The sequence below is a fragment of the Sceloporus occidentalis genome, unplaced genomic scaffold (assembly GCF_023333645.1).
Source record: "Sceloporus occidentalis isolate IW3139 unplaced genomic scaffold, rSceOcc1.0.p SCAF_6, whole genome shotgun sequence".
Classification (NCBI taxonomy): Eukaryota; Metazoa; Chordata; class Lepidosauria; order Squamata; family Phrynosomatidae; genus Sceloporus; species Sceloporus occidentalis.
Window position 1 is genome coordinate 31,587,353 of NW_028316986.1, and position 26,549 is coordinate 31,613,901.

The window sequence follows — 26,549 nt, forward strand, 5'->3', positions numbered from 1 at the left end:
TGGTACCAGAGGCAGAAATAACATGGAAGGAATAGGACCTATAACACCAGAAAGAAGAGCAGTTTGATAGCAGATGTTTTATTCACAACAAGCAATATGCACAAGCAAAATCAAACACCCTGGTTAGGTCAGTTTTGCAGAGGGAAACTGAATTTTCTAGATACCACTTGAAAGCTTCCTCCAAAAAATGCACCCAGGATCCCCCCCCCCCACCTCCAGCCTCCACTTTTCTTACTAGTTTAGTTTTGATGGCCAACAGATCCATTATTCTGTAACATGCTGGTGAGGTAGGGTTATTTGCTCTCCTCTTATCTGTTTTGCTGTTTAGACATACAGTGGTACCTCGGGATACGAAATACCCAGGTTACGAAATTTTCGGGATACGAAAAAATCCCATTGGAAAACATTGTTCCGGGTTACGAAAGTTTTTTCGGGTTACGAAAAAACTTTTGGTGCTTTTCGGCGCGATTTCACACGGAATCGCGGCTTTTCCCCATTAGCGCCTATGGGAATTCGGCTTGCGAAAGCCTTTCGGGTTACGAAATTGACAGCGGAACGAATTAATTTCGTAACCCGGGGCACCACTGTACTTAGTAAGTTATTCTGTGGGCAGCTGCCGTTTACCTTGCCTGTTGTAGGCTGGTACACACAGCCATGGTAGGATCAGCTAGTGTAGAATCTCATTTTTTTCCACCTCAAACCTCATTAAATTATTTTCTGAAGACCCACTGCTGCAACCTTGCACTGAAAGTCTGCTTCTTTGGTTTTCCTTTACCATCCTCCTGATAGTGGTCCTGCTAAAAATAACTTTGCAACTAGACAGAGGACAAGGAGAAAAAGTTGGGTCTGTGTAGGTATGCAACATTCTTCCAAAAATGAGCTTTGTTAACTGATATTACACACACACACACACACACACACACACACACACACACCCCTTTGGCTGTGCTGCTCAGTGAAGAAATTAAGGATGAATATCACATTCACGTAAATCAGGAAATAGTTGGAAGATCTGTGTAAGGGCCACAGGTGGCTCACTTCTCTTGGGCAGAAGAAAACAGATGTCACCTTTTTCTGCTCTTCCCTCATGCTCCAACAGCTTAGTGATCTCAACCATGCTTCTCAGTCTCTAGGCAGTGGATGTCCAAAGGCAGTGGTGAGAGTGGCAAAAGGTTACAGGTATCTCTGGACTCAGGGGTGAAAAGTGGAGTGCCACTACCAATATTTGGCACCTAAGGTCTAGTAGTTGGTGTGAAAGACAAAGTACTATCCACCTCTGCTTCTGTCTCCATCTACAGGGCCTCTTGCTAACCTAGGTGATCATAAAGCCTTCATAGGTTCTCCTCTCTCTGTGTGTACTATGTTTTCATGCATATGCCTGAGGAGTTCCTTTCTATGCAGAAATAGGCCTTTTACACACCCTGGTTGTGTGAACCCCTTCACTCTGCTACCTGGGACAAGTTAGCAAGAAAAGGCAGTGATCATGGGAGGGAGATCTCCTTAAAAGAAAAAGAGAGAAAAGTTGATCTCCATCAAAGATCTTGTCACATTGCCACTAGGCAGAGCCAGACTTGGAAGGCAAGATAGATATTCCTTCTTAAGATAGTCAACATGATTGTTTTTTGCCTGCTATCTGAAACATTATGCAATATACTCCTGTGGAATCATAGAAGTGCAGCGGATATTTTACATAGCAACTGTTTTAGCTTCTTTTTGGGGGGGCGGGGCGGTGTACTTCTCACTCATATATATTCTGAAACTAGTCCATGATATGGTGACCCACCTGTCAACCAGCACAGTCAGTGATATATATCACTATAGTGGCCTATCTATTTCTAGACTCAGTAAAATGCTGGTTCCTGTCTTTAATCCCAAATGTCTTGGGTCTTAATTGTCCCCTTCCCATACAGCCTTGTAGGCCTTCAATTCTTTTGATCAAGCCTACTTATAGGTTTTATTTCAACTTACAAAAAGGCTAGTAGCCGGCTTTCCCCTAAAGCAGGGCCTTCTCTGTTACAGCCCCAGGGGCATGGGACTTTCTTCCATGGAAGGGCTAGAACTTGTAACAGGAGGCTTCAAAATTAATTTAATGATGCTGAATGGTAGAGACAAGGAGATAAATTCATTGCTCTTAACATTACCAGTACATCAATTAATGCTTTACTTAAGTTTCTAGTTTTCTAAAGAAACAGTGGGGTTTAGATAAAATTGAATTCTCTCTGAAGGTTGAAGGGTTGCCACTCCTTCAAAAGTGCTCTTTTTGTTAATTTAAAATTGCCTTCTTCAACCTGGGCCTTTTCCCATTTAGACTACACATCTCTTTAATTTTGGCTGTGACTGATGGGAGTTCAACTTGTCTGGAAACTGTCAGGTTGAGAAAAGCCTGGGATCACATCTCACAGCATATTAATTTCCATTTCTCTTTTTGTTCCCACCCTATTCTTCAACATGTACAACTGCTCACTCACCATTCAAACCCTTTGATAAAGATTGTTAATGATGTGTTTATTTCAGTTAGAAGGTGTTGATCTACTGGAAGTGCATCAGTAAGTGGTTGTTTACAAAGTTTAGAGAGTGAATCAAGCGTGGAGAATTCTCAGTCAGGAGTATTTTGAGTGCCTCTAAGCATATACAGAAGACTTTTATGTACTACTGAACCACAGCATCCTCTCTGCTTTCCTGCTAACAATCAGACATCATGATCTGCAAAGATTATGTTTGCAAAGAAGAGCCAGGGATTGTAAATTTAATTTGTGGCATGTCCAGTTAAAAAAAAAAAATCAGTGATTTTAACTATTTTCTGCACCCATTTTACCTTAAAATTTGTTTATTTAAATCTCTTAATCTGTACTGTTAGGCTAATGAAATGAAGTAATATTTTTATATGTTCATTTTGCTATTTCTCATGATACATGAGAAATGTTTCAAAATAAAATTTCAGAAAGGAATTGAAATAGCCAAGGAACTGGAAAACACTTGATTGCTAAAACAACCAAAACACCTACTTTGGAAAAGTAGCCTTGCTGTGGCCATGCAATAAAACTCCTGACTCCCTCTTCTTGTTACCTAACAAAAACAATCTCATAATAAATTATTGCAGCAGTCCTGCATCTGTTTACATGTGAGTAGGCATAATTGAACTCAATGGGATTTAGTTAGGAATATACTGTTTTTTAAAAACAACAACAACAACAACATATAGCTATGGCAAGGTATGAGTTTAGCTAGCTGTTCCAAAACCACTCATTAATAGCTTCAGCCAAACCCTTGGTGCAGTAATTCCCAAACTTTGGGCCTTCAAGTGTTTTGGACTTCAATTCTCAGAAGCCCCAACTACCTTGGTCAATGGTCAGGAATTCTGGGAGCTGAAGTCCAAAACCTCTTGAGAACCAACATTGAGGAAACACTGCCTTGGTGGATGGTGGTGATGGGGAGATGAATGGAGAGAGAAAGGAAGAAGCCAAGGGAAAAGGAAATGGATGGAGTGATTATGCAATGACTTTTCATTTAAGTATCCAAGTATTCAGCTCTTTGTGAGCTGAAGAGTACAAAGGAATACAAAGGGATGAATTGCAGCTCAACCCATTTAATAATGTACAGTAAATCAAATAATCTAACAGGCTATAGAGACTAAAGAATTGGTGATGTCATGAATTAATTTGATTCATTTCCCCAGGCTCTGGGAAGTTCATGTTGCCTATTCTGTGCTGACTTTTTGTAAAAAGGTAAAAGTGGATTTATTGGCCTTTAAAAACTGAAGTTGGCCATTGAGTCCAATGTTGCATTTCTATCTTGTTGTTCGATGCCATTAGGTTGGCTTTGACTTATGACAACCCAATTGATGAGATATTTCCAAAAGAGCCTGTTATTTTTTAAATAACCTTGCTTAGGTCTAGCAGACTCAGAGCTATACATTTCTTTATTGAATCAATCCATCTGTATGTAATGTGATCTGTCTTCAACTTTTCCCAGCCTTTTTGTCTTTTCAAACAAAACATGTTTTCTCCTGACATGTTCAAAGTATGATAGATTCAGCATAGTCATTTTGGCTTCTACTGAGAGTCCAGGCTAGGTTTACTCTAGGACCTATTTGTTTGTCATTTTGACAGTCAATGGTACCTGTAAAACTCTCTTTCAGCACCACATTCCAAATAAGTTTTTTTCCTTTCAGCTTCCTTTATTGTGCAACTTTCACATTTACACACCAACACTAGAAATGCCAAGTTATGCATGACCATGACTTTGATATTCAACAGTATGTTCTTATATCTGAGGATCTTGTGATCAAGGCACTTTGAGTCCTAACATTGGGGGAAAAGGTAAAAAATAAAGAAAGGTGTGTAAATAGAGAGATCTTGTCTAATTCCCCAATAGTTGCCCATCCAAGTCTTCTACTTCTTGATTACACTTTTGGTTCTTAGTCTTCTTCTGTTTTCATGGCTAAAGACACTACATAGATTGATGACTGCTCCAAGAAAAAGAAAATCTTTAACAATTTGCATGTCTTCATTATCACTTTTAAAGTTATTTAAATCTTCTGAGATCATTATTTTTATATTTTCTTAATATTCAGCTACTGAGTATTAAAGGAAGAATAAAGGAACAGATGGCATACCAATAGAACTACTACAGGCCACAGAGGCAGAATCAAGCCCAGCTTTAACTAAAATTTGCCAACAAATGTGGAAAACAAAGCAGTGGTTCACAAAGTGGATGCAATCAATATACATTCCCATAGCTTAAAAAGGAGATGCAATAGATTGGGGTAACTGTGGGGCCACTGCAATAATTTCTCACACAAGCAAAATCATACTCAAAATTCTGCAGCAATGACTCCTAGCAGATATGGAATGAAAAATCCTAGAGGTGCAAGATGGAGTCAGGAAGTGAATAGGCAATTGGGATCATATTACAAACTTATGATGGATACTGGAGCAAGTAAAAAACTTCAAAAGAAAATCTACATGTGTTTTATTGACTACAGCAAAACCTTTGACTACATAGATCACAAAAGGAATGGCCTCAAAGAAATGGGAGTGCACTATACATGATTGTCCTGAGGTGTAATCTGTACTCAAGAAGCTGCCATCAGAACTGAATACAGAGAAATAGAATGGTTCCCAATCAGCAAAAGGGTCAGGCAAGGCTGCATTCTACCATGCTATTTATTCAGTTTCTGTGCAGAAAAAATTGTATGCAGAGCAGCTTAGATACAGAGGCAGGAGGAATGAAGATTGGAGGAAAGAGCATTAACAACCTTACATATGCAGACGATACAATACTACTGTACAAGCAGAAGCCAATGAAGACCTGAAGCAATTACTGAAGAAGATCAAGGAAGAAAGTGCTAAGGTAGGCTTAATGTTGAACATATTAAAAAAAAAATTGGCCATGGAAGATCGACAAGAATTCTACAATAATTCATCCTAGATAACAAGAAAACTGAAATAGTGAAATTGTTCCCTACCTTTGATCAAATATTGATTGGAATAGAGACTGCAGTCACGAAATTAGAAGAAGACTAGGATTGGTAAGGGATGAAAGAATTGGACAAGATCCTAAAGTGGAAAGATATAAATTTGAACACTAAAATGAGGATCATCAAAGCCATTGTATTCCTCATCACCATGTACGACTGTGAGAGGTCGATGTTGAAGAAAGCTGATAGAAAGAAAACAAACTAATTTGATATGTGGTGATAGAAAAGAGAGTTGATGATACTGTGGATGGCCAAGAAGACAAATAAATGGGTTCTAGACCCAATCAAGCCCAAACTCTCCCTGGAAGCCAGAATAACTAAATTGAGGCTCTCATACTTTGGCCACATCATGAGAAGGCATGAGTCATTAGAAAAGACAAAGATGCTAGGTAGAAGGCAGTAGAAAGAGAGGAAGACTGTGTGCCAGATGTTTAGACACAATCAAAGAGGCATAGGCCTGAGCCTGCAGGATCTGAGCAGAGCAGGGGTGACAGGGGGGGTCTTGAAGATGTGTCAACTGTAGGATCGCCAAGAGCTGGGATTGACTCAAGGGCAGTTAACAACAACAGCACTCTGCTTTTTCACTTTCTTCATTTAACTTTGATCAGTAGTAATTTCAAGTATTTGCTATGTCCCGCTAGTCTGTTTTGTTGTTTTCTGTTGTACATAATATACATAAGCTGTGATGATATTTTTCTGAATAGAAGTATAGAAATCATTTTTGAAAAAAAGTGCCATAAATTTTGAATGTGAAGGCATCTTACGTGTCAGTTGCATGGGAAATATGGATACACAGTGGCTGAAATCATACTGGTGCACTACATTAACATAGCATCCTTTACACTAACATACTGCACTTTAACTTGGTTTGGGTAGCACTGCAAGGAGAGACAGCTCTTTTGTGACTTATCTGGAAAAGTAAACTATGCTTCAGGTTGATGGGCATCTATCATTCTTCATGGTACCACATCTGGGACTTTTAAAACTTTTTTTTAAATTTAGGCAGTTGCTATATCTTATGGCAGCATAATTTCAGCAGTATAAATAAACAACAGGATCTTGCCTTATGACACAAGTCTCATACCTCCCAATTGTCCTGATCTTTTTCAGCTGCTTTTTAAATGATCCAATTTCTCCCTCCTCGCTGACTTTCCTCCTTTGTCCTCAGTTTACTTCAATTGCTACAAACTGAGTTCAAAGAGCAAAAGTAGTTTGCACTCAACTAACCCAGCAGGGTAGGAGAAAAGTGTAAGGAATGAAATCTTGCCTTTCTCAGTAAAACCAAGCTGCTGGCCTAGTTCTTCTTCACTAATATAGTTGTCCATCTTGACCACACTCTGCTAGTGGATACTAGTGTGTCTATTTTCATCTGTGAAATGTTGGTGAGTATGAAGTCTGTGCTCTGTCAGGCTGATCTAGACTCTATTCTTTATTCTCCCTAGATGTTGGTCATGATAGGATTGCGGCTGCTTCATACCTCCCTGGAGAGCATTGCCAATCCAGAAGATCCAGAATGTGAGAGTGAAGGTTGGGTTCTGGAGAAAAACCTGAAAGACACTTTCAAATCCACCCTGGAAAATTTGAAAAATATGGGTAAAAAGAACCAAGTGGATGCAACTGCAGAAGGCGCAGAAGGTGAAGGAGCAAAAACCCAAGCAGTCTCAACTGTCAGCTGAGTATCTTGGCTAACAAGACTGTTACCAAAGACTGGGATGTGTGAATATTCACTTTTTAAAAGTTGTAAGCCATCACAGCTATACATTTGTATACACCAAGCAATCATTTTTGTACATATGGCCAATACTGTATAGTTCACATTGGGATAATAGAGGCATCCTTACAGTAGGTACATGAGACAGCCAGTCACTTCTATGGGAAATGGTATAATACAGTACCATATTTTTTGAAGCAGATAACATCGTTAGGCTCATTATATTCCCATCTGAAATAAGATTTCCTAAAAAATTGAATGTGGGAGACTGGTTGGTACTGTCTTGTATTTTTCTCTCTTCTCACTGGAAATTTAATGGGAAAGTTTAAAAGTTAACTATTTTTATACCAAAGTTTATGACTATATTTGGAAAATGTAATATACTTTAAAACAGGTACCTTAGTAGGGCAAAAAATATCTTAAGATGTCAAACAAGGTAAAAAAATGCTTAGAAAGGTATACACCTTGAAACCTCAGTTTGGACAGAATCAAAGGTTTAAAGTCATTACAGAAGAATAAGCTTCTACCATGTTCAAATAATGTACAAAAAAGTACAGTTATACGGAATGTTTATGCACTGAATATAAACTTGTGATTTTATAGACGCAAGATAGCATTCATTCAAACAAATACCAAGATAAGCTATAGCCTTAGTTGCCTGCAGCTGTTCAGGGTACTGTCATACCCAGTAATTATGGTAGCTATTGCTGTATCTTGTTTACTAGACCTGCTACAATAAATTGGAAATTAAAACTAAGCTCTGTCTTGTAAAGTAATCACGGCAACTAACTGGTAATGCTTGGTTGCCCAAGGAAAAAAATGGAATTGAATCAACATTTGGATTTTGCAGTTCTTCCCAGATGTTGAGAAAGAAGCTGCTTAGCAACAAAAGGACCACACACTAATTCAGTGAATTGGATGCAATGCAAGAAATACTGAACTTGACACTTTCTGCAGCCTACGGAAGACCTTGTTGACTTGATGCATTTTGTAATCCAGACATACCCATCATGAATGTATTGCTGTGAAAGCGACGATCTTAGCAAATTCCCCTTTAATTTTATAAGCTGAAATGAAATATGGGAACATGACTTGTATGTAAAGAGATTTTTATCATTGTTCTATATGAAGCTTATATTTTATATTTATTTATATGTACATAGTACACAACTATGTGTATTTGTCCATAAGCCTTTCCCAAGAGAAAGCAAAAGCCTACTCTTAAACTTTTAACTAGCGCGGTCAGATTCCTAGATGCTCTTGAACAGTCCTTGTCAAAAAGACTTAACTGTCCACAGCAACAGGGTGTCTGTGGTATTATGGAAATAAAAGAGCAGGCTAGTAAGGCTCAAGGAAGGCAGCTGTGAAAGATGTTAATTGAGGAGGGACTTTCATATGGATGAAGGGGAAATGTTTTGAAACATGGTTTGCATATGAAGATGCCTTATACTGAATTGGTGTGTAGTCCCTCTAAGGCTAGGGACTTTCAACAGCTCTTCAAGACCTTTTCCAGCTTTGATACTTGGGTTGCTTTTAGCAGGAAAAGGCAGGAACTAAAATGGAGACCTTCTAATTGCATCCTTCCATTAAGCTATGGCATCATACATGCAGATCGGAAACTAAGGCAGACAAATAATTGCTTCTAGATATGAAATCTAGATTTGGAATCTAGTTTTCAGACCTTCTAGATACAGAAGTATAATGACAGCTAGAGAAGCAGAGAGCTTTGAAATAAGAGGTATGGCACTAAAGTTGTCAAGAAATGAATTAGGGAGCCAGGAAAGACTGAGCTGATCGCCACTGATTGAGTTTAGCAGTCTAAAAAAACAGCTCGGAGGAAATATCAACAAAGAGTTCATTACAATAGCCTCAATAAGTGGAGGCTGGGGAATATTGACAGGAAGAGAAAGGTAAGTATTGAAGATAAAATGACAGGATTCTGCAGCTACTTAGACATTTAGAGGACAGTCAAGCGATAACTTATCAAGGACTCTGGAAGCTCTGGAGCATTGTTCCTTGAACTGTACAGGATTTTCTCGGCTTTAATAAAAAGGACATTTCTATTAAATGTGTTGTCTTACCAGTTTCCAAATCCTTTCTTGCTATCTGCATAGAAAATGTTTACAATATTGGTATCAATTCCTAAAAGAATTCAGCACTTCTGTGTTCCACAACAGAAAACAATTTCGAAAGCAGATTTTACAAAGGGGGGGGGGGGAGTGTATTTCTTGCACATAGCAGAAACACTAAACAGCTGAGCTATTACAGATATGTAAGGTCCGTAACCAAAGTGTTGATACAGCCTTGATCTGCAAGGGAGGTGGTTTGGTGAACATTCTCAAAGGACAAATTTAACTGATTTCTGAATCGCCATTTGGGGAGATCTCTGAGTGCAGTGCTATGTGATGCATCTATAGTTATATAAAGTTCCACAAGTTAATTTATCACACCTAAACGTATTGCAACCCTAGAAGTGTGTGACAGACTCTTGCTTCACATAGGTGGTGGAATCAGTCTCTGTTATCTGTGGTTTTATTTTACAACATACACTGTATTATTTTACTGCCATATCAAAATACTTTGGTTCACTTACAAAATCACATTGTCACAGCTGCTCTCAAGACACCTTCATTAGTTACAGATATGAAGACTGTGGAAACAGATTTGTGTTGGGACACAGGGACTGCTTTCTGTTCAGGAAATGGTTCCTTGGAAGGAATTTGTTTTCTCTTCCTTCTGAACATGGGGGATCTTTACCACTGGATTGTGTTGCTTCCAGTGGGAAAAGAAAAGGCAAACATTTTAGCTGGCTCTAGTTTTATTTAACTGTCCCAACTCAGCAAAGAATTAAACTAGTGGAGAAAGTTGCCAGTTGAGAAGGAAAGAAAAATTGGTCCTAAACAAAGAGAGGAAGAAGGGACTATTGTGTAATATAAGGTATTCCAGTTCATGACGGTCTATTGACATGAGTCTGGTTTGTACCATGCACTTGGTAATATTTATTTATCCTATCAAACAGAGTTTTTTTGTGATACTGTAAATGAAATCTAATTATGTTTGTAGGTGCTATTTTGCAAGTGTGAATGTAGCTATTTGCAAAAAGTATATTTTAAAGGTATTTGTTAAAAGGAAATCTTAAATATATTATGTTTAATACAGTGCTTGCCTCCCCTCTTTATTTGTGTTATTGGATCCTACAGTTATTGTGTAGCTTTTATTCACAAATTCTTCTGGTCCAAGAACAATTTAGAACTGAGTCTTAACTTCATTTTCCCCCCAGCATCTAGATGTAAGGCACTTTCTGCATAGTTGAAAAAATAGTGTTTGCCAACTTGTACTTTTGGCAGAACTGCAGTTGAGGAAGTTGGGAAGGTTAACAAGTGGTCAAGATATCAAACTATCCAATGCAGCCACTTGAAGCTAATTAAGGAGCAAAATAGACTGCCTTGAAGGGGAAGCTTTAAGCTGCCCATTCTGAAGGCGAATTGGGACCACGGCAATCACACAACACCCCCCCAATCCGCCTTGAAGTCACCCGAAAAAGAAGCAGCAAAAAGCCGGTTTTCTGCTGGCACAGCACCCGGAAGGTGTCTTTAAGGTACTTTGGTGGTGTGAAGCGTGTAAATCCTGACATATGTAGGCCTAAGATCAGTTTATATCTGTATGTCTTTGATCACTGTGGAGATTGGAATTTTCTTCCTCATGCAGCCACTGATATCCCCCCCAAGCCCCAGTAGCCAGTGGAGAGCAGAAGACAACTGAGAAGTATCTTACCATATAGCCACAGCCAGACACACATCCATGAAGGCATATTCTGGGACCTCCCAGGGGTTTTTCAAAGGTCCCTGAAGTTTAGATCATTGTTGTACACTTCGATATAGTCACACAGCCAGAAGGGTAGCATTGTCTCTGAGGGGTTGTCCGCATTAGTCAAAAGACCTGTGTTCTCCATGTCCTTGTGTAGGATGCAGGCCAAAACTCTGGGGCCAGGATCAGGCTCGATCCTGATAGACCCAATATTGATCCAGCCTGATCCTGGGATAGAAAACCTTTACCCCAGGTCAATTTGACCCCTGGTTTGTAATGAAGTTTCCTGGAAAGTGCATGGCAAACTGCAGCTGTTTACACTCCCCCCCCCCCACCCAATGCTCCTTACCTTGCCACACCATAGCTAGTACTGAGAAGCCTCTCATTGCTGCATCTGATGTAGAAACAAAGTGCCTGGCCATGTGGATGCAGCCAGGCCCTCCTTTTCCATATCAGACATGGTGAAGGGAGTCTTCTCGGTTCTCACACCAACCCAGCAACTGACCCAGGTGAACACCAGGACCAAAATAGCCTGGGTTCAGCCCTTGCTATCCTGACCCATCTACTCAGCCCCTAGCTAGATCTCCCACTGCAGGATCTTGGCCATGATACTCAGAAACCTACAACTTCTGATCTTGGTCGACAGGACCTATCCTCCAGAAATATCTGTAATTAATTCTTAGACTAATAAAGCTGTTGATTTGTAGCCAGATCACCTGGCCAAAGTGAACTGAACACGCAAACTTCAGAAATGCAATACCCACATACCCACCACAGGAGTCTGGAGCAAATATTAATCTACTGTTTTGGGGCCCAGGATACTCATAGTGATGGATGCACACACCCAAGAGTTTGTATATGAGCTGATTCAAGCAAGTGCTTTAGACACAAGCCCCTTTGGACTCCTGAAAACTGGTACCCCATAATCAGCCAGTAGGGTAACACTGATGTGTGAAACAGTTGTGCATGGATATCCCTAAGGCAACAGACCTTTTTAAAAGCACCTGCTCACATGTAATCGTGCAGCTCTCCCTGTTTATATAAGGATAGTTGGCTTGAGGCCAAGCATCTCCCATTTGGTTGCTGTGTATACATGCCAATGGGGACCACTGCATTTATCCAGATGTTCTGCAGAGATAGCAACATATTGGCTTCATCTTAAATTTAGAAAAAATCAAGTTAATAATTCAAGGCACAGAATGTTTGATGAAACATATGAAGAGCGGGAGAGTATACACGGTTGCCTCAAAGCTAATTATTCCTAAGTAACCTTAATACAATTTATAAGATTAACCTTCATGCATCGCTCTATCCTGGACACCTAATACCGGACAATGGTTGCTTCTCCATGTATATACTGCTTAGCAGGGGAAGGCTATTTCAGGTCCTGCATGCTATGAGTAACCTCCATTGAACTGGTAACTGGAAGAATTTACAGCAATGAAACAGAATTTTTAAAAGGAGTTCCATAAACACTACACTTTAATGAACTTTATTGTTAACTTTCCTCATATTAAGCTGACATTGACCTGAGAAGATCACATGAGATTTTTAAAAGGCTCTTTAGAAGAGCATTAGAGGTTAATTAGTTAAGAGATAAGGCCAGAGAAATAGAACATCACATGTTAACAGCACCCTACTGGGAGATAAATGCCTGGACTAGTTAGATTGGAGCTAACAAGGCAATAAGTTAGGAAATGAGGAGATCTATTTTCAAGTCCAGAGATAAGATTATCCAGCTAGTTTTTACAATATTATAATTTGCTGTTACAGTACTACTTTGCCAGATAGAAAAGTTGGGTAAAAATAGTTTTGTACAATATGGGAATATGACATGCATACAATGAATTAAATTTAGACTAATTCAGTACCATGTAAGTTGCATCAGGTTCAGTGGGAATAAAATCACAATTATTCACAGCGATGAAAGGAGAAGTCAGGTGCAACTAACTTGTTTGAATCCAACCAATGAGTTGGTTCACACATGCATATGCACTACTTGTAACTTTCAAATGAATGTGTGGATCAGCTCTGCAGAAAAGAGTATTTTCTGAGGTAACATTGCAATATTCAAAAGCCCTATTAATAATGACTGGCTCGCTTATACATGCAGGACACTGTTTGAAATGAACATTTATTATTGTTGCTGTAGTTGTTGTTGTTGTTGTTATTATTATTATTTCTGTATTGCCTCCTTCAAGGGTTCTTGAGGCAATGAACAAAAAATAATTAAAACAGTTCAAATGTAAAAACCCTATAAAAACACACAAAAATATACCCAAAGGGTATATTTTTACTATACAACAAAGGAGTCACAGAGAGAATAGGGAAAATGGTGAGGAAAGACAGCCTCCAAATGGTCTACAAACCAACCAAGAAAATCCAGCAAATGCTGCACTCAGCGAAGGACCAGAGAGACCCTCTCACAGCCGCAGGAGTTTACCATATACCATGCAATCTACATAGGAACCACCAAATGCAGCGTACAAACACAAATCAAGGAACGCGAGAAACACAGCAGACTTAGTCAGCCGGAAAAATCAGCAGTAGCAGAACACATTATAAACCATCCTGGGCATAAAATTCTGTTTAAAATCCCTGCAATTCTGGACCATGCCAACAACTATCAGGTCAGAATGCACAGGGATGCCATTGAAATCCATAAACACCTGGACAACTTCAACAGGAAAGAAGAAACCCTTAAGTCCTGAAAAACACCAAAATCACCAGCAAATGCAAATGAAAACCATTCAGGATGAGGGGTTTTCCCAAAAGACAATTGTCTAGAACACACTGCAGAAATGATCCAGTTTGAGACAGCTTTAACTGCCCTGGCTCAGTGCTAAGGAATCCTGAGAACTGTAGTTTATTGTGGCCCCAGAGCTCTCTCTGACAGAGAAGACTTAAATGCCTCATAAAACTACATTTCCCAGAATTCCCTAGCATTGAGCCAGGACAGTTAAAGTGGTCTCGAACTGGAATATTTCTGCAGTGTGTTTTGTACCAATGTGTCATTAATTAAGTTGACACCCTGAGACCTTGCCATTCAACAACAGAACAATACACAGGTTAACATGCAAATCACTTCCCCTCAAACAACAGTATAGTATATAGACCCTGCTCTCTTCCATGCCAGCATTCTCTGAAGATGCCAGCCACAGGTACTGGTAAAACATCAGGATAAAACTCTTCTAGAACATGGCCTCACAGGTCAAAAAACCCACAAAAAACTACAGATACTGGCTGTGAAAGCATTCAACGTCAGACTAAAATACTCTCTAAAAACTTTTAAAACAATCTAAAAACAACCCCAAAAAACAATTTTAAAAGTTAAAACAGACCATGCAGAATAGAAGTTTTGGCTGCCCAGGAAAAGCTTAAAAAAGATTAAGCTAGCCCAGTGATGGTGAACCTTTTAGGGATTGAGTGCCCAAACTAAAAGGTGTTCCTGCATTGGGTATTATCCAGCGCTGGGGCTGGGACTTCTGAGGTGGGACTTCCGCCCTCCAGGAGCAGGACTTCTGCCAAACCATGGGCGGGACTTCCGGGGTGGGACTTCTACCCCTTGCCCTCCCAGGCCTACAGTCGCCTCTCTGGAGACAGCTGAAGTCCCAGGGTTGAGGGGGGGGGGAGAAGAGGAACAGGCATGTTCTTCCTCTTCCCTGCCCTCAGCGTGCCACAAAAAATGGCTTTGCATGTCATCTCTGATTTTATGTGTCATCTCTGCATAATAATAATAATAATAATAATAATAATAATAATAGGATTTATTTATATGCCACTCAAACACTGGGAATCCCGGCGGCTTACAACAGAGGGGATAATAGACAGTTCCCTGCCCTCAGGCTTACAATCTAAAAAGACATGACACAAAAGGAGAAGGGAATGGTGGGGGGAGGGGATCAGGTCCAGCATTCTTCTCTCCCTCTGAGGCCTGGACCAAGGCAGAGGGACTGGAGGGAGGGCTCTTTTTCTCAATCGAGGCTGGGCCCGATGGCGTTGGGCCTGTCCTTTCACTCCCTCTAAGGCCAGAAGATGACAGTTGGAAGGAGGGAGGAGAGGGCTCTTCCTCTTCAGGCCCGATGGCGTTGGGTCTGTCCTTTCACTCCCTCTTAGGCCAGAAGATGACAGTTGGAAGGAGGGAGGGGAGAGAAATAGGATGGTATGACATCAGTTGGCCAGGAGAGATGGGACAGGTATGCAATAAGCATGCCATAAGTTCTCCACCAGTTTTTTTGGTTAAGGAGTTGGGGTGTTGCTACAGAGAAAAACCTATTACAAGAACATGCCAACATAAGTTCATGAGGTGTGAGGACTCACAATAGGGCCTCTCATGAAGATCTCAAATTTTTGGCAGGCTCATATGGGAGGAGGTGGTCTTTCAAATATCCTGGCCCCAAGCCATTTAGGACTTTGTAGGTCAAGACCAGCACCTTGAATTGAACTCAGAAGCAAATTGGAAGTCCCTGCATTTCTTGTAAGACCACTGTTGCATGGTCTCTAATATGAACACCCACCTTCAGTCTCAGTGCTGCATTTTGCACTGCAGTTTCTGAACACTTTTCAAGGGCAGCCCCAGGTACAGCACATTACAGTAGTCTAATCATGAACCACTAGTGCTGGGTCTAAGAACACTCAGAAGCTAATCCTTCAAAGGTAGTGCAACTCCACCCAGGACAGGCTGTGATCCTAACTGCAGGTTGGTCTTCCTATTCATCAACAGCACTTTTTTTTTGTCTGGATTGAGCCTCATTATTCACCTGCTTCCAGTCCTTCCATTTCATGAGTCAGGACTTCCACAGCTTCCTTGGCATCAGTTGTACAGGAAAGATAGAGCTGAGTATCATCAGCATACTGATAACACCAAACCCCAAAATGCCAGCTGACCTCCACCAGCAGCTTCATATACATGTGACAAAGCTTAGAGGACAGTATTGTTTCTTGTGGAACATCATGTTGTAATTGCCAAAAGGCATGAACAATAATCCCCCAGAACCATGTTCAGCCAATAAAGGCTGGAAGCATGGCAGCAAAGCAATGTCCGAAGTCCCATATTGACCAAATGACTCAGGATACCATGCTCTATGGTATAAAATGCCACTGAAACATCCAGGAGAACCAACAGAAACACACTCCCCCTGTCCAACCTCTGGTATAGGCCATCCACTAAGGCTGTATCTATCTCATAACCAGGCTTGAACTCTGACTGGAATGGATCCTGGTAATCCATTTCATCCAAGAAAACCTGAAGTTATGTTTCGACCACTCACTCGAAGACTACTTTCAAAGGGGAGATTACAAACTGGTCAACAGTTACTTACAGAGATGGGATCCAAGGAAGGTTTCTTCAACTCAGGTCTTGCAATTGCTTCTTTTAGAGACTGAAACGTAGCCCTCTTTCAAAGAGACATTTACAGCTTCCACCACCCAATTAGCCAGTTCTCCTTTGGCAGCTTTAAACAGAATCCAGCAGAGAGGGGGTTGGCCTGACCTCTTCAAACAACTTTTCCGCATCATCTTGTTGAACAAACAAACAATTTAAGGAATAGTAACCCATTATGTGAGTTTAGTAATTTAAGTTTGCAACTATATACATATTGTTAAATAAGAGATTGCAGAGAAACAATATGTAAATTATCTTGATTCTTTGCAACATTATCTATTATGCTTGTAAAGACATTGTGCTTGAAGTGACTGATAGTGGTTAAAATCTTTTGATGTTTAGGCTGAGAAACAGAGATACTTCAGATCATTTCCCAAAACAAACAACGAAGTTCAGGCACTCTGCAGTATTTTTTAAAAGTGAGCAATTCAAACATCAATTGAATGTCAACACCTAAAGCATTTATTCTTATACTTTTTATACATATGATACATTTCAATTTTTACAAGTTGTCCACAGATATGAAAGTTATAGCCAAGTCATTACAGGTATGAATTCCCTGATACTCAAAGCTCATTATATAAACATTTCTACAATGAACATAAATACATGCAAAAGGAAAAAAAAAAAGGCAGAAGAAAATGGATTGTTGAAAAAAGAGCAACCTTGCAGAAAGCCAGGGTAAATTATATACTTTCCAATGTTTTACAGTCATAATTCCATCAACCCATTTGACTTCCATTTTGGACTACAGTTCCTGAGGGAGTAAATTACCTTATTCTCTCAATATTTATTTTACACAGAAATCTGTCAGTTTAATGGTAGCTGATTCTATTTTGCATTTTTGTACCTATGCCCCATGAGGGAATAAAAGAAAATCTAATGTATTGTTACAATACCTCCCAAAGTAAGTTTATAAAGCCTCAAAGAAAACAGTGTTAGAGCAGAAGTAGTACAGTAAGTGTAACATGCACAGCAAATAGTCTTATCTACAACTTAACCAAAGAAGGAAAATGAAGACCAAGTGTTTTTTTGCTAGTTACATGACATTCATAGCAAAGGAGAGGCTCAAGAACTACTAACACATGTAGGAAGACTGATCTGGCTGACAAGTGTGCCTTGCCAAAAATTGCCCTAAGAAAAAGGAGCCAAACTGATCTAAGTTTTGTATATCATGTATATCAATTGCAGCTATTCTGAGCCTGTAGAAAACACTGGGAACACTAGCTAATACATTAAATTGTTGTTGTTTTTAAAAACCGAACTTACAGAAATTGCAAGTATACTGGATGCTAAAGGGATGGCTTCTCTGTGCAGAAGATGAAATACAAAACCAAGATTTATCTGAACCAGTTAAGTTTATAGATCAATATAACTATGAAAAAGAGTCAATAGTCTAAGCCGTATTTCAAAAGAAAAGGATGATATTAGGAAGGAGGCAGAGAGAATGAAAGCTCTCAATAATGTATAACAAGTTATTTTATATTGTCTTTTTGGAGGCCCTTTGTACATTTAAAAATTTCACTGACCACAGGCACACATATGCAAAATCTATGCAGTTATAAAATATACTATAGACAAACATCTCATAGACCACCAGCCAAGTGCAAAGTCATGTAGTTGGTAATGTAAGGAAAGGAAATTAAGAGCCAGAAAACCTAGCAACTGGAAATCTGCAAAAAAAAATTTTTTTTGGGGGGGGGGGGGATGACCACGCTTTTGTTGTTGCTGGATTCATTTTTGGTTTAATTAAGAAGTGTCAAAAGGCAAGTGTGTTCTGAAAGTTGCAAGTAGACAAACATGTTTTTTTTTAAAAAAACAGTCATTCTCTGCCTCTTCAAATTTGACATCAAAGTAAAGTTCAAATTATTCCTTTGATGAATGATGTTACTTACTTAACATCTCATTCTAAAAAAAGTCACACTTTCAAACACTGAAGACTACCAATCACAGCATGGAAAGCAAAGTCTTTTTGCCCACTATGTCATTAGCACAATCCACACAGTACTTCTAAAGATTGCAAAACTTCAAAAAGATCTTTGTTAATTTTCCTTATTAAGTGTTCTCTCATATAGCAAGAAAAAATACAAAGGCAAAAAGCCCTTAGACTGGCTGCAGGTTACAAAATTATTTTAGATACAATGAGGGTTCTTATGAGATCATACAGATGCATCACTTGCTACATTTTTGCACCCTTATTTCAGTTCTGTTCTATTCCAAAGTTAGAGCACTTTTTAAGTACAGTGGAACCTCGGGATACGAAATACCCGGGTTACGAATTTTTCGGGACCCGAAAAAATCCAATTGGAAATTATTGATCCGGGTTACGAACGTTTTTTCGGGTCCCGAAAAAACTTTTGGTGCTTTTTGCCGCGATTTTACACCAAATCGCGGCTTTTCCCCATTAGCGGCTATGGGGATTCGGCTTGCGAAAGCCGTTCGGGTTACGAAAGCGGCCGCGGAACGGATTACTTTCGTAACCCGAGGCTCCACTGTATTAAAATGCAAAATGGCTCAGATTTACTAAAAAAAGGGCAAATATGCTGCTTCAACATTGTGCTTGGTCTAGTTGCCATTTCAGCAGAGATTTTCCTCTTCTCTTAGTTATCAAAAAAGATTTGAGCCAGATTCCAAGAGATTGCCACTTTTATACCAGAAATGTAAATTCATTGGATTAAGTTTTAGAAATCAACAGATTCTGTATGAAGGAAGCACAGTGCAAATAATATTACTGATCAAATCTGCTACACAGAAAAGTTCACATGGTTATGGTAACCAGGAAATGTACAAAACGAACATGGTGGGGGGGGGGGGGAGCGAGTTAAAGGAACTATAATCTTCTCTTTATTATTTCAGTCCTTTGTTTTCTAATCCTCTGCTTGCTTGATGAATTTTGCTGGATTACAAAATGATAATTAAGTTCAAATCTTCAGAAAATAAGTTATAAATGTTGCCAGTCAATGCCTACTAAAGTTTGATTTGCTTCTTGTGCATGTCCTATTTCCTCTGTGATACTGTGCTGTTGCCAAAGTTTTTGAATCTTTTTAAATCGCTCTCTGCACAGATGTAAAGGATTCCCTCGTCTGGGGAGAAAAGTAAATGAAATAATAGTTAAGCACATAAAACTGAATCTGGGAGTTCCAAATGCTAATATTTCCATACCTGTACAATATAGGTGTGAAATAACTGCTGTAGACAACAGATGCATATGCTTAAGTGATGGTGCAGCACAGAGACTAAAAACACAAGCTACTAGCTGGAAACCCCTCAATTCAAAATGCACCTTATATATATTGTCAACCAACTATTTCTTGCCATCATACACAATCTCCTCTATTAGGCACCTTTACAAGGTTGTTGTGTAAGGATTACATAGATTAGAGGTCACAATGTGTTCCTCCAGATGTTTTTGCACTCAAGATCCCATCAGCTCTAGCCAATATAGGCCAATGTGAGGAATCGCAAAAGCTGAAGTCCGACAGCATCTGGGGAACCACTTTTAACATCTCTCTCTCTGTCTCTGTGTGCATGTGTGCAGAGAGAGAGAGAGAGAGTCCAAAGTAAGCCATCAACAACTAAGATGCACGCAGCAGAGCTTGCTGCTTCATTCTTCTTGCCAATTTGTTGCCTGTTGATAGCTGGTTTCCCAGATTCTAACCCTAAAAGGCCAAGCATAAGACCTGCCCAGTTTAAAGTTTACATATAATGGTACCATAACGTAAGCGTTTCAAGTTAACTTCAATAAAATTAAATACTTGAAATCTACAGCATACAGACTAGAGTTTCTTTGACACTCCTATTGTAAGAGCTTCAGTGTGTGCACTAAGCTGCCACACTTGAGGCTACAGTCTCCAATTCCATTCTATGGTGCCAAAATAGGACTTATTTCATTGGAATGACCTAACTGGTGCTTAGGGTTTTTTTTCAAAGGTTGTCATGGCTTTCTCCAGCCATACCATATTTGATCTGAAATTTATATATGCATTTGTTGTGTTGAAGCCATGATGACAGTGGTCAGCCTAACTGGCTAATAAGAACAAAAATGGCTTAGTGCACCTTGGCCACAATCAACAATGGAGGGCTGAAAAAAGTACCTCAGTCCCTGATCTGTCTCTCCATAGTCATCAAGGTAGGGAGGAGGATAGAAGCAGCCCTTGGTTTTCCCAGCTAGGAACAGCACTTGACACTCACGTACTCTGAAAAACAAGCACAAGGCAACATACTGAAATTCATAATGTCCTTTCATCACTAATTCTATCAGTTATTTTGTGGTGCCTGAAGTCTGTCCCACAGAATAGGCAGAAGGACTGTGGTAGTTTCACTGCAACAGAGCTTGTGCTTCCTTGTGAATGGAATATTACAAGAGAGGGAAGCAGAGTGAAGACCATCCATAAGGATTAATGTAATTTCATTTTAGAGTGTTGCTACCTAATTAAATGCACCTATGTACTCACCTGAGAAAAATTCCCACTCCAGATCCACAGGTATATGTATGTGCAGTACATGCTCCTACATCTTCTCCTTCCAGTTCTGTCTGGCAGCAATAACTTTGAGAACACAACATTGTCCCACACACCAGGCATAACGTTGGTGCTCTGCTTTTATCACCACCTGATTTCGGACATCTTTGTAAGAAACAGGAAACATGTTGAAATATTTACTATCATGCTGCATTTAACAAGAAATTTCACTGTAACTGGATCCAATTGCATGGAATAATTTTTTCAGTTATGTGTGATGTAAATAAGCATGGAAATGCCTTATAGATCATATAGGGTTCCTCTCTATGCAAGCTTTTAAAACACTGTCAAAGATTAACTCTCATCCAAACAGATTTTTTAAAAAAATCTTGCACTGACTGACTTCTGGGACATTTTCTGACCCTATGGAAGTTCGAAAATTTATTTCATGGGATAAAAATGCCTTGTGTCTACAGAAGTATTAATGAGAAGGGCAATTATAACATCCAGAGCCAGAAAGAACATTTTCATGAGATGGAACATTTTATTTTGAGTAGTTGACAGACCTCCTTTTCTGCAAAATGTGTAACCAATATAATTTCTATGACCCAGAAATACTGCCACTATTATTTCCAACCTAAAAGAAAATAAACTTTGTTTTGAACTCAAAAATTAGAAAATAGACATGCACCTCAAAGACAAACAGTTGTTTACACTGATAGCATTATTAGTTGTTGTTTTTTAAAACTGCTGATGGAAATGTTCCATGCTCTGTGTCAGCTGCTCTATATGCAATCATGATACCTGGATGCTGCACTGATTCTCACAAGAAAATTTCACAGATGTGGTGCACTGCCTGTTGGTTTTTCGAACTACTACTCTCCTATGGATAAAATGGATGCATGGCTTATGGCCTGTTTTGTTGAACTGGGCCAATGTGTATGAGGCCTTTGTATGAGGAGACCTTTTAACAGTTCACTGCACTGTAAAAAACCATATTTTATCCAATATTGAACTTTGGTTCGTCTAGTTGTGTCACTGCACTGTAATAAAGTTGGGCTTCCCATGGTGGACCAGGCTGCCTGACCAGAAAAAATACTGCACCCTAAGAGGACAAGATGTCTTAGCAACACAGCACTACCATAATTCTGTGCTACATTTTCCTGATTTACTTGGTAGGACTGGGCATTTAACACTAAACTGAATCAGCTGTTCATCAACATATCCATTCTTGGCATATATCATCTTCAAAGTTGCTCAAACAACATAGTCCACATCTCCTGAAAGGCAACCATCTTGTCTATGCATTGCTTGTTTCCAACTGTTGAACCTCAAGTACCTTATGAGTGCTCCAAACAATTTCAGGCTCATCATCAGTCCAAAGTCGCAGCACCCTGAAACTGGGTGCCACAATTCCTCCAAAGTTTCATGTTATCTATGATAATACCCTCCAGGGGGAAGTAGGCTAATTATACCTTCAGCTTCATGACTGTTAAACACAGTCTGGATCAGGGGTAGGCAAACTTTTTGAGCTGGGGGCTGGGTTGCTGTCCCTCAGATAACTGAGGGGCTGAAGCTGGGGGGTGGAGCTTCCACCCTCCAGGGCGGGGCCATGTGCCGGGGGTGGAGCTTCCACCCTCCGGGGGCGGTGCCACACGCCGGGGGCGGAGCTTCCACCCTCCGGGGACGGGCCAGCGCTGGAGGCCTCCCCCTCTTTCCCAGCCCCTAACGGGGTCCCAGGCCCCATCAGAGGCCGGCAAAAGTGCCAGCAGGGACTGCCAGCGCTGGAGGCCTCCCCCTTTCCCGGCCGAGAGGGAAGCCGGAAGCCCCGCACGCTCCTTCTCGGCCTCCACGGAGGCTGCCCTCCACGGAGGCCGAGAGGGAAGCCAGAGGCCCCGCGCACTCCTTCTTGGCCTCCGCGGAGGCTGACCTCCACGGAGGCCGAGAGGGAAGCCGGTGGTCCCACGCGCTCCTTCTCGGCCTCCGCGGAGGCTGCCCTCCACAGAGGCCTAGAGGGAAGCTGGAGGCCGCAGGGAGGCGGGGAAGTTGGCGCGGCCGCGTACAGGAGGCGCCGCCTCCACCTCCGCCCCAGACCTTGCTGCCCTCTTCTTCCTCCACGCAGCCATGCATGGTGGAGGAGGAGGATGGCAGTGAGGCCCCCGCGGGTGCCCGGAGCGGCGGCCAAGCTGTGGCGGGGGCGGCAATCGGTGGCAGGACCGGGCTGAGGCTGGTCTCGAGGCCTTGCCAGGCCGGATCCTGCCCGCGGGCCGTAGGTTGCCAAGCCCTGGTCTGGATAGTCACTTCTCAGGGATACATTAGTTGTGGACTCCTGCAGTGGCAGGGGGTTGGATTTTTCTTCCAACTCTATGATTTCTTAAGACAATTTTTGCCCTGGTTGGTTTTGGTCTGTTAAAAATATAGCCTGCAGGCAGCTGAAAATTATTTAAGACTCTTGAAGTGACGTTGTATAATGCTTACCTTATAGATTTATTTTTGTGTTAATTCTGCAACCAAGTGTGAACCTAAAATGCCTTGCCTACTACAGTGAGGGTTAAACACAAAGCTGCAAAGCTTGGAAAAGTTATTTTTTGGACTACAGTTCCCAGAATCTCCCATGCTGGTTGGGTGATTCAGGTAAATATAGCTCCCAAATTTCCAACTTCTATAGATGCTTTATCTTGAAACAGATCATTTGGTTCACTAAGACAGTATTATATACATTGGCAGCACCTTGCTGAGATCCCTTGCATAGCTCAAAGTCTTGCTACCCAAGACTACAAAGTTTACAAATTTTGTACCCTACCACTGTACTGTAACCCAGTTTCCAAATTAATCCAGTAAAATGAAATAAGTCATAATGAACTGCATCAGATGACTTACGAAAAGTTAGATGCTTGATTGATGAGGCAGCTGTAATCATCAGGAAGGTCTATTAATTTGTTAGATTCTCGTGGATAGCTAAAATGATAACAGATACAAAAAATTTCAGACTTGCATGTAAAGTGTCCATTGATAAACATCACAACTTGTAATAATAAACTGAATTAATTGTTAGTTATAATGTAATATTAACATTTTTGTTTTGCATAAAACACAATATAAAGCACAATATTATTATTAAAGTACAATATTATTACCTGTAGGCTCAAGTGAAGCCAATGAAAAGTCTTTGAAAAGAGCATTTCTTATTAAATATACAATCTCCACAGGTCTACATGTATTTGTCAGCAGAAAAACCTTGTTATCATATGTATCCTCCTTTCACATGAATGTCCAATGGTACCCCATACAGACTGCCATCCAAACCAACACCAGATGTTCACCAGCTATTCAGTGGAATCCACAAACATTAGCAGTTGACACACTCACCTTATGGCTTGTCTCTGACCTTGCAGATACCCTTTTACTTCATCATTATTACACCAGCTGTAGGAGGAAGAAAAAAAGGATTAGATTTCATCTCAGTAGCAACCAAGCAAAAAATATGTGGTTCAGTAGCTTGGATCCAGAGTTACAGGTTGGCTTGTATTCAGAGAGATAATTCTGCATCCTACCCAAACTAATACAAAGGTTCTCAATACTAAGAAATTTCTCAAAAATAGGTTGTTCAACATTCATTTTGGGACATTTACTGCAATATAAATATGTAATGGTTGCCTGTCACCATTAGTACAATATATGAAAAAATATTCTAGAATATTAAATTGTATAGTCATACCCCTCCTTCTTTGCGTAGTTGTTTCCTACATTCAGAGACTTCAACTATCAGTGCTGCCAATCCCTACTGCAATGTGGCACAGTGTATTCAGGTCATAGAATCATAGAGTTGGAAGAGACCTTTAAGGCCATGAGGCCCAACTCCCTGCCATATAGGTCAGCCTGTAACACCTGGCACAACACTACAGAAATGTTCACTGCAGGTGAGCAATAATTATATAGCCCACTATTCTAAAATACATGACTATCAATTAAGTGGTTCATAATGCTTAAACATTAGTCTTTGGTGCTATAAACACCTTAACTAATGCTTTGTTTGTTCATTTTCTATTTTCTGCACATCCCACCCACTCAACTCTGCAAGGTTTGTTTTATTTAAAATTTATATACTGTGCCTACTCATGTATAAGTCTAGAAATTTTAGTCAAAAAATTGACCCAAAAATTATCCACGGGTCAATCTATGCATTGTACTTTAAGTCATCTATTAAAAAGGAACCATCCTCTGGTGAAATGCAAAAGCATGATCCGTCCTGGAAGCACTGACCCCCACTCTGTTCTCTCATCTATCCAGCCTTTAATATGAGCACAAACAGTGTGCCTGCTGGAATTTGGACAGAATTTCTGGACAGAAGAGGATTAAGTCCAGTGGTCTCTCCATTCTATCTGCCATGGCCCTGGCCTCAGAGGGAGAAAAGAACCACTGGACTTAATCCTCTTTTCCCCCCACTGCCATTTCCTTCTCTTTTTGTGTCATGTCTTTTTAGATTGTAAGCCCCAGGCAGGGAGCTGTCTAATTAACAATTTGTAAACCACTCTGAGAGCATTTCTAAAGAGCTGGGTATAAATACATACATACATCTTTTAGAAGTTATTTGGCATAGTTTCCCTTTGCTTATGTAACTCCTTTGTTACATGCACCTAAGTTTTACCCTCAACTCATCTATGGTCATATCAAAATCCACAATTTTGGCCCTAAAACCTGCCGTTGACTTGTACATGAGGTCAACTTATAGCCGAGTATATATGGTATTTAAAATGGAATAATAAATATCATTCCTACCTTTCTACTAATGTATTTGCAATTTTGCTGTTCTCTTGGAAAAGGCAAGTGAGGTTGTTTGGCAAGGAGAGATAGCTACATAAGAGTTCAAACTGGTTTGCTCCACTGACTGCGAAGTTAAAAACATATAAATTATGAATTATTATTATTGATTAGTGTAGTTACGTACATTTTTTTTAAAATGAGCACATATCTCTGTGATCTACAAACAAGAGATGACAAAACATTATTCAAGATTTGTAAAGGAGAAATATCTAAAAATGGCATACTGGGTCCTTCCCAAGAAGATCCATTCTTATATGCAGGAGGAGAAGAGACCCTGGATTGGGTTATCTCCTGCTGCTATTCAGATAAGGCAACGCTCACAGGGTAGTCAAAGAATAGTATTAGCATAGACCCTGGCTCCCAGGACCACTCCCACATGGTTCTCCTACTGATGAACCAAAAGGAAATTATCAGAGAGAGAAACTGAAGTTGACATCAACACAAGCTGGACAATAACTTGGATGTCTCCTTCATCCACATACAAGAATGGACCTTCATATAAGGACTCAGTGCTCCATTCTCTGTAGGCCACTAGAAGTAGCAGAGGGATTTCACAGGAATGGAAAAGTAAAATGCCTTTTGCAGGGATTGCATTGCCTGGAAAAGTGAAACTAGTGATGCTGACTACAGCGATGGTGCTAATATAGGTGGAAGAGAATGGAAGCAGGAAAAATAGCAGATATCAGTCAACCTCCACCCCTCCTCTGCAGTCTCAGGAGCATCTGCGGGGTCTGTATTGTCTTATGTGGGAGCTGTTTGGCCATGCACAAACTCACTACCTAATGGATATCATTTCAGAACCCTCTGCTGTTCAGTTTTTGTCTCCATTTCAAAATGCTGAGGCCCTAAAATTAAGATTGTAGTCCTAAAGGAAGGTATGATGAA

The 26,549-nt window shown here is 40.2% G+C and overlaps 2 protein-coding genes across 5 annotated transcripts in view; one reads left to right on the top strand and one right to left on the bottom strand.

Annotated features, from left to right (window-relative positions):
* The window catches only part of LOC149310571 (peripherin-2), a 33,129-nt gene extending 22,806 nt beyond the window's left edge, over positions 1–10,323 (top strand). Inside the window, exon 3 of the mRNA XM_089529210.1 lies at positions 6,922–10,323. Within this exon, the coding sequence (XP_089385336.1) occupies positions 6,922–7,155 (234 nt within the window). The 3' untranslated portion in view covers positions 7,156–10,323. The remainder of the gene's footprint in view (positions 1–6,921) is intronic.
* A 6,496-nt stretch (positions 10,324–16,819) lies between these two features.
* The window catches only part of UBR2 (ubiquitin protein ligase E3 component n-recognin 2), a 68,974-nt gene continuing 59,244 nt past the window's right edge, over positions 16,820–26,549 (bottom strand). For all 4 annotated transcript variants that reach the window (XM_089529213.1, XM_089529211.1, XM_089529214.1 and 1 more), the window contains exons 42-47: positions 25,620–25,728; positions 24,210–24,266; positions 23,721–23,798; positions 20,835–21,005; positions 20,475–20,576; positions 16,820–19,463 (exon numbers count right to left, since the gene is read on the bottom strand). In XM_089529213.1, coding sequence (XP_089385339.1) covers positions 19,322–19,463; positions 20,475–20,576; positions 20,835–21,005; positions 23,721–23,798; positions 24,210–24,266; positions 25,620–25,728 — 659 coding nt within the window. In that variant the 3' untranslated portion in view covers positions 16,820–19,321. The remainder of the gene's footprint in view (positions 19,464–20,474; positions 20,577–20,834; positions 21,006–23,720; positions 23,799–24,209; positions 24,267–25,619; positions 25,729–26,549) is intronic.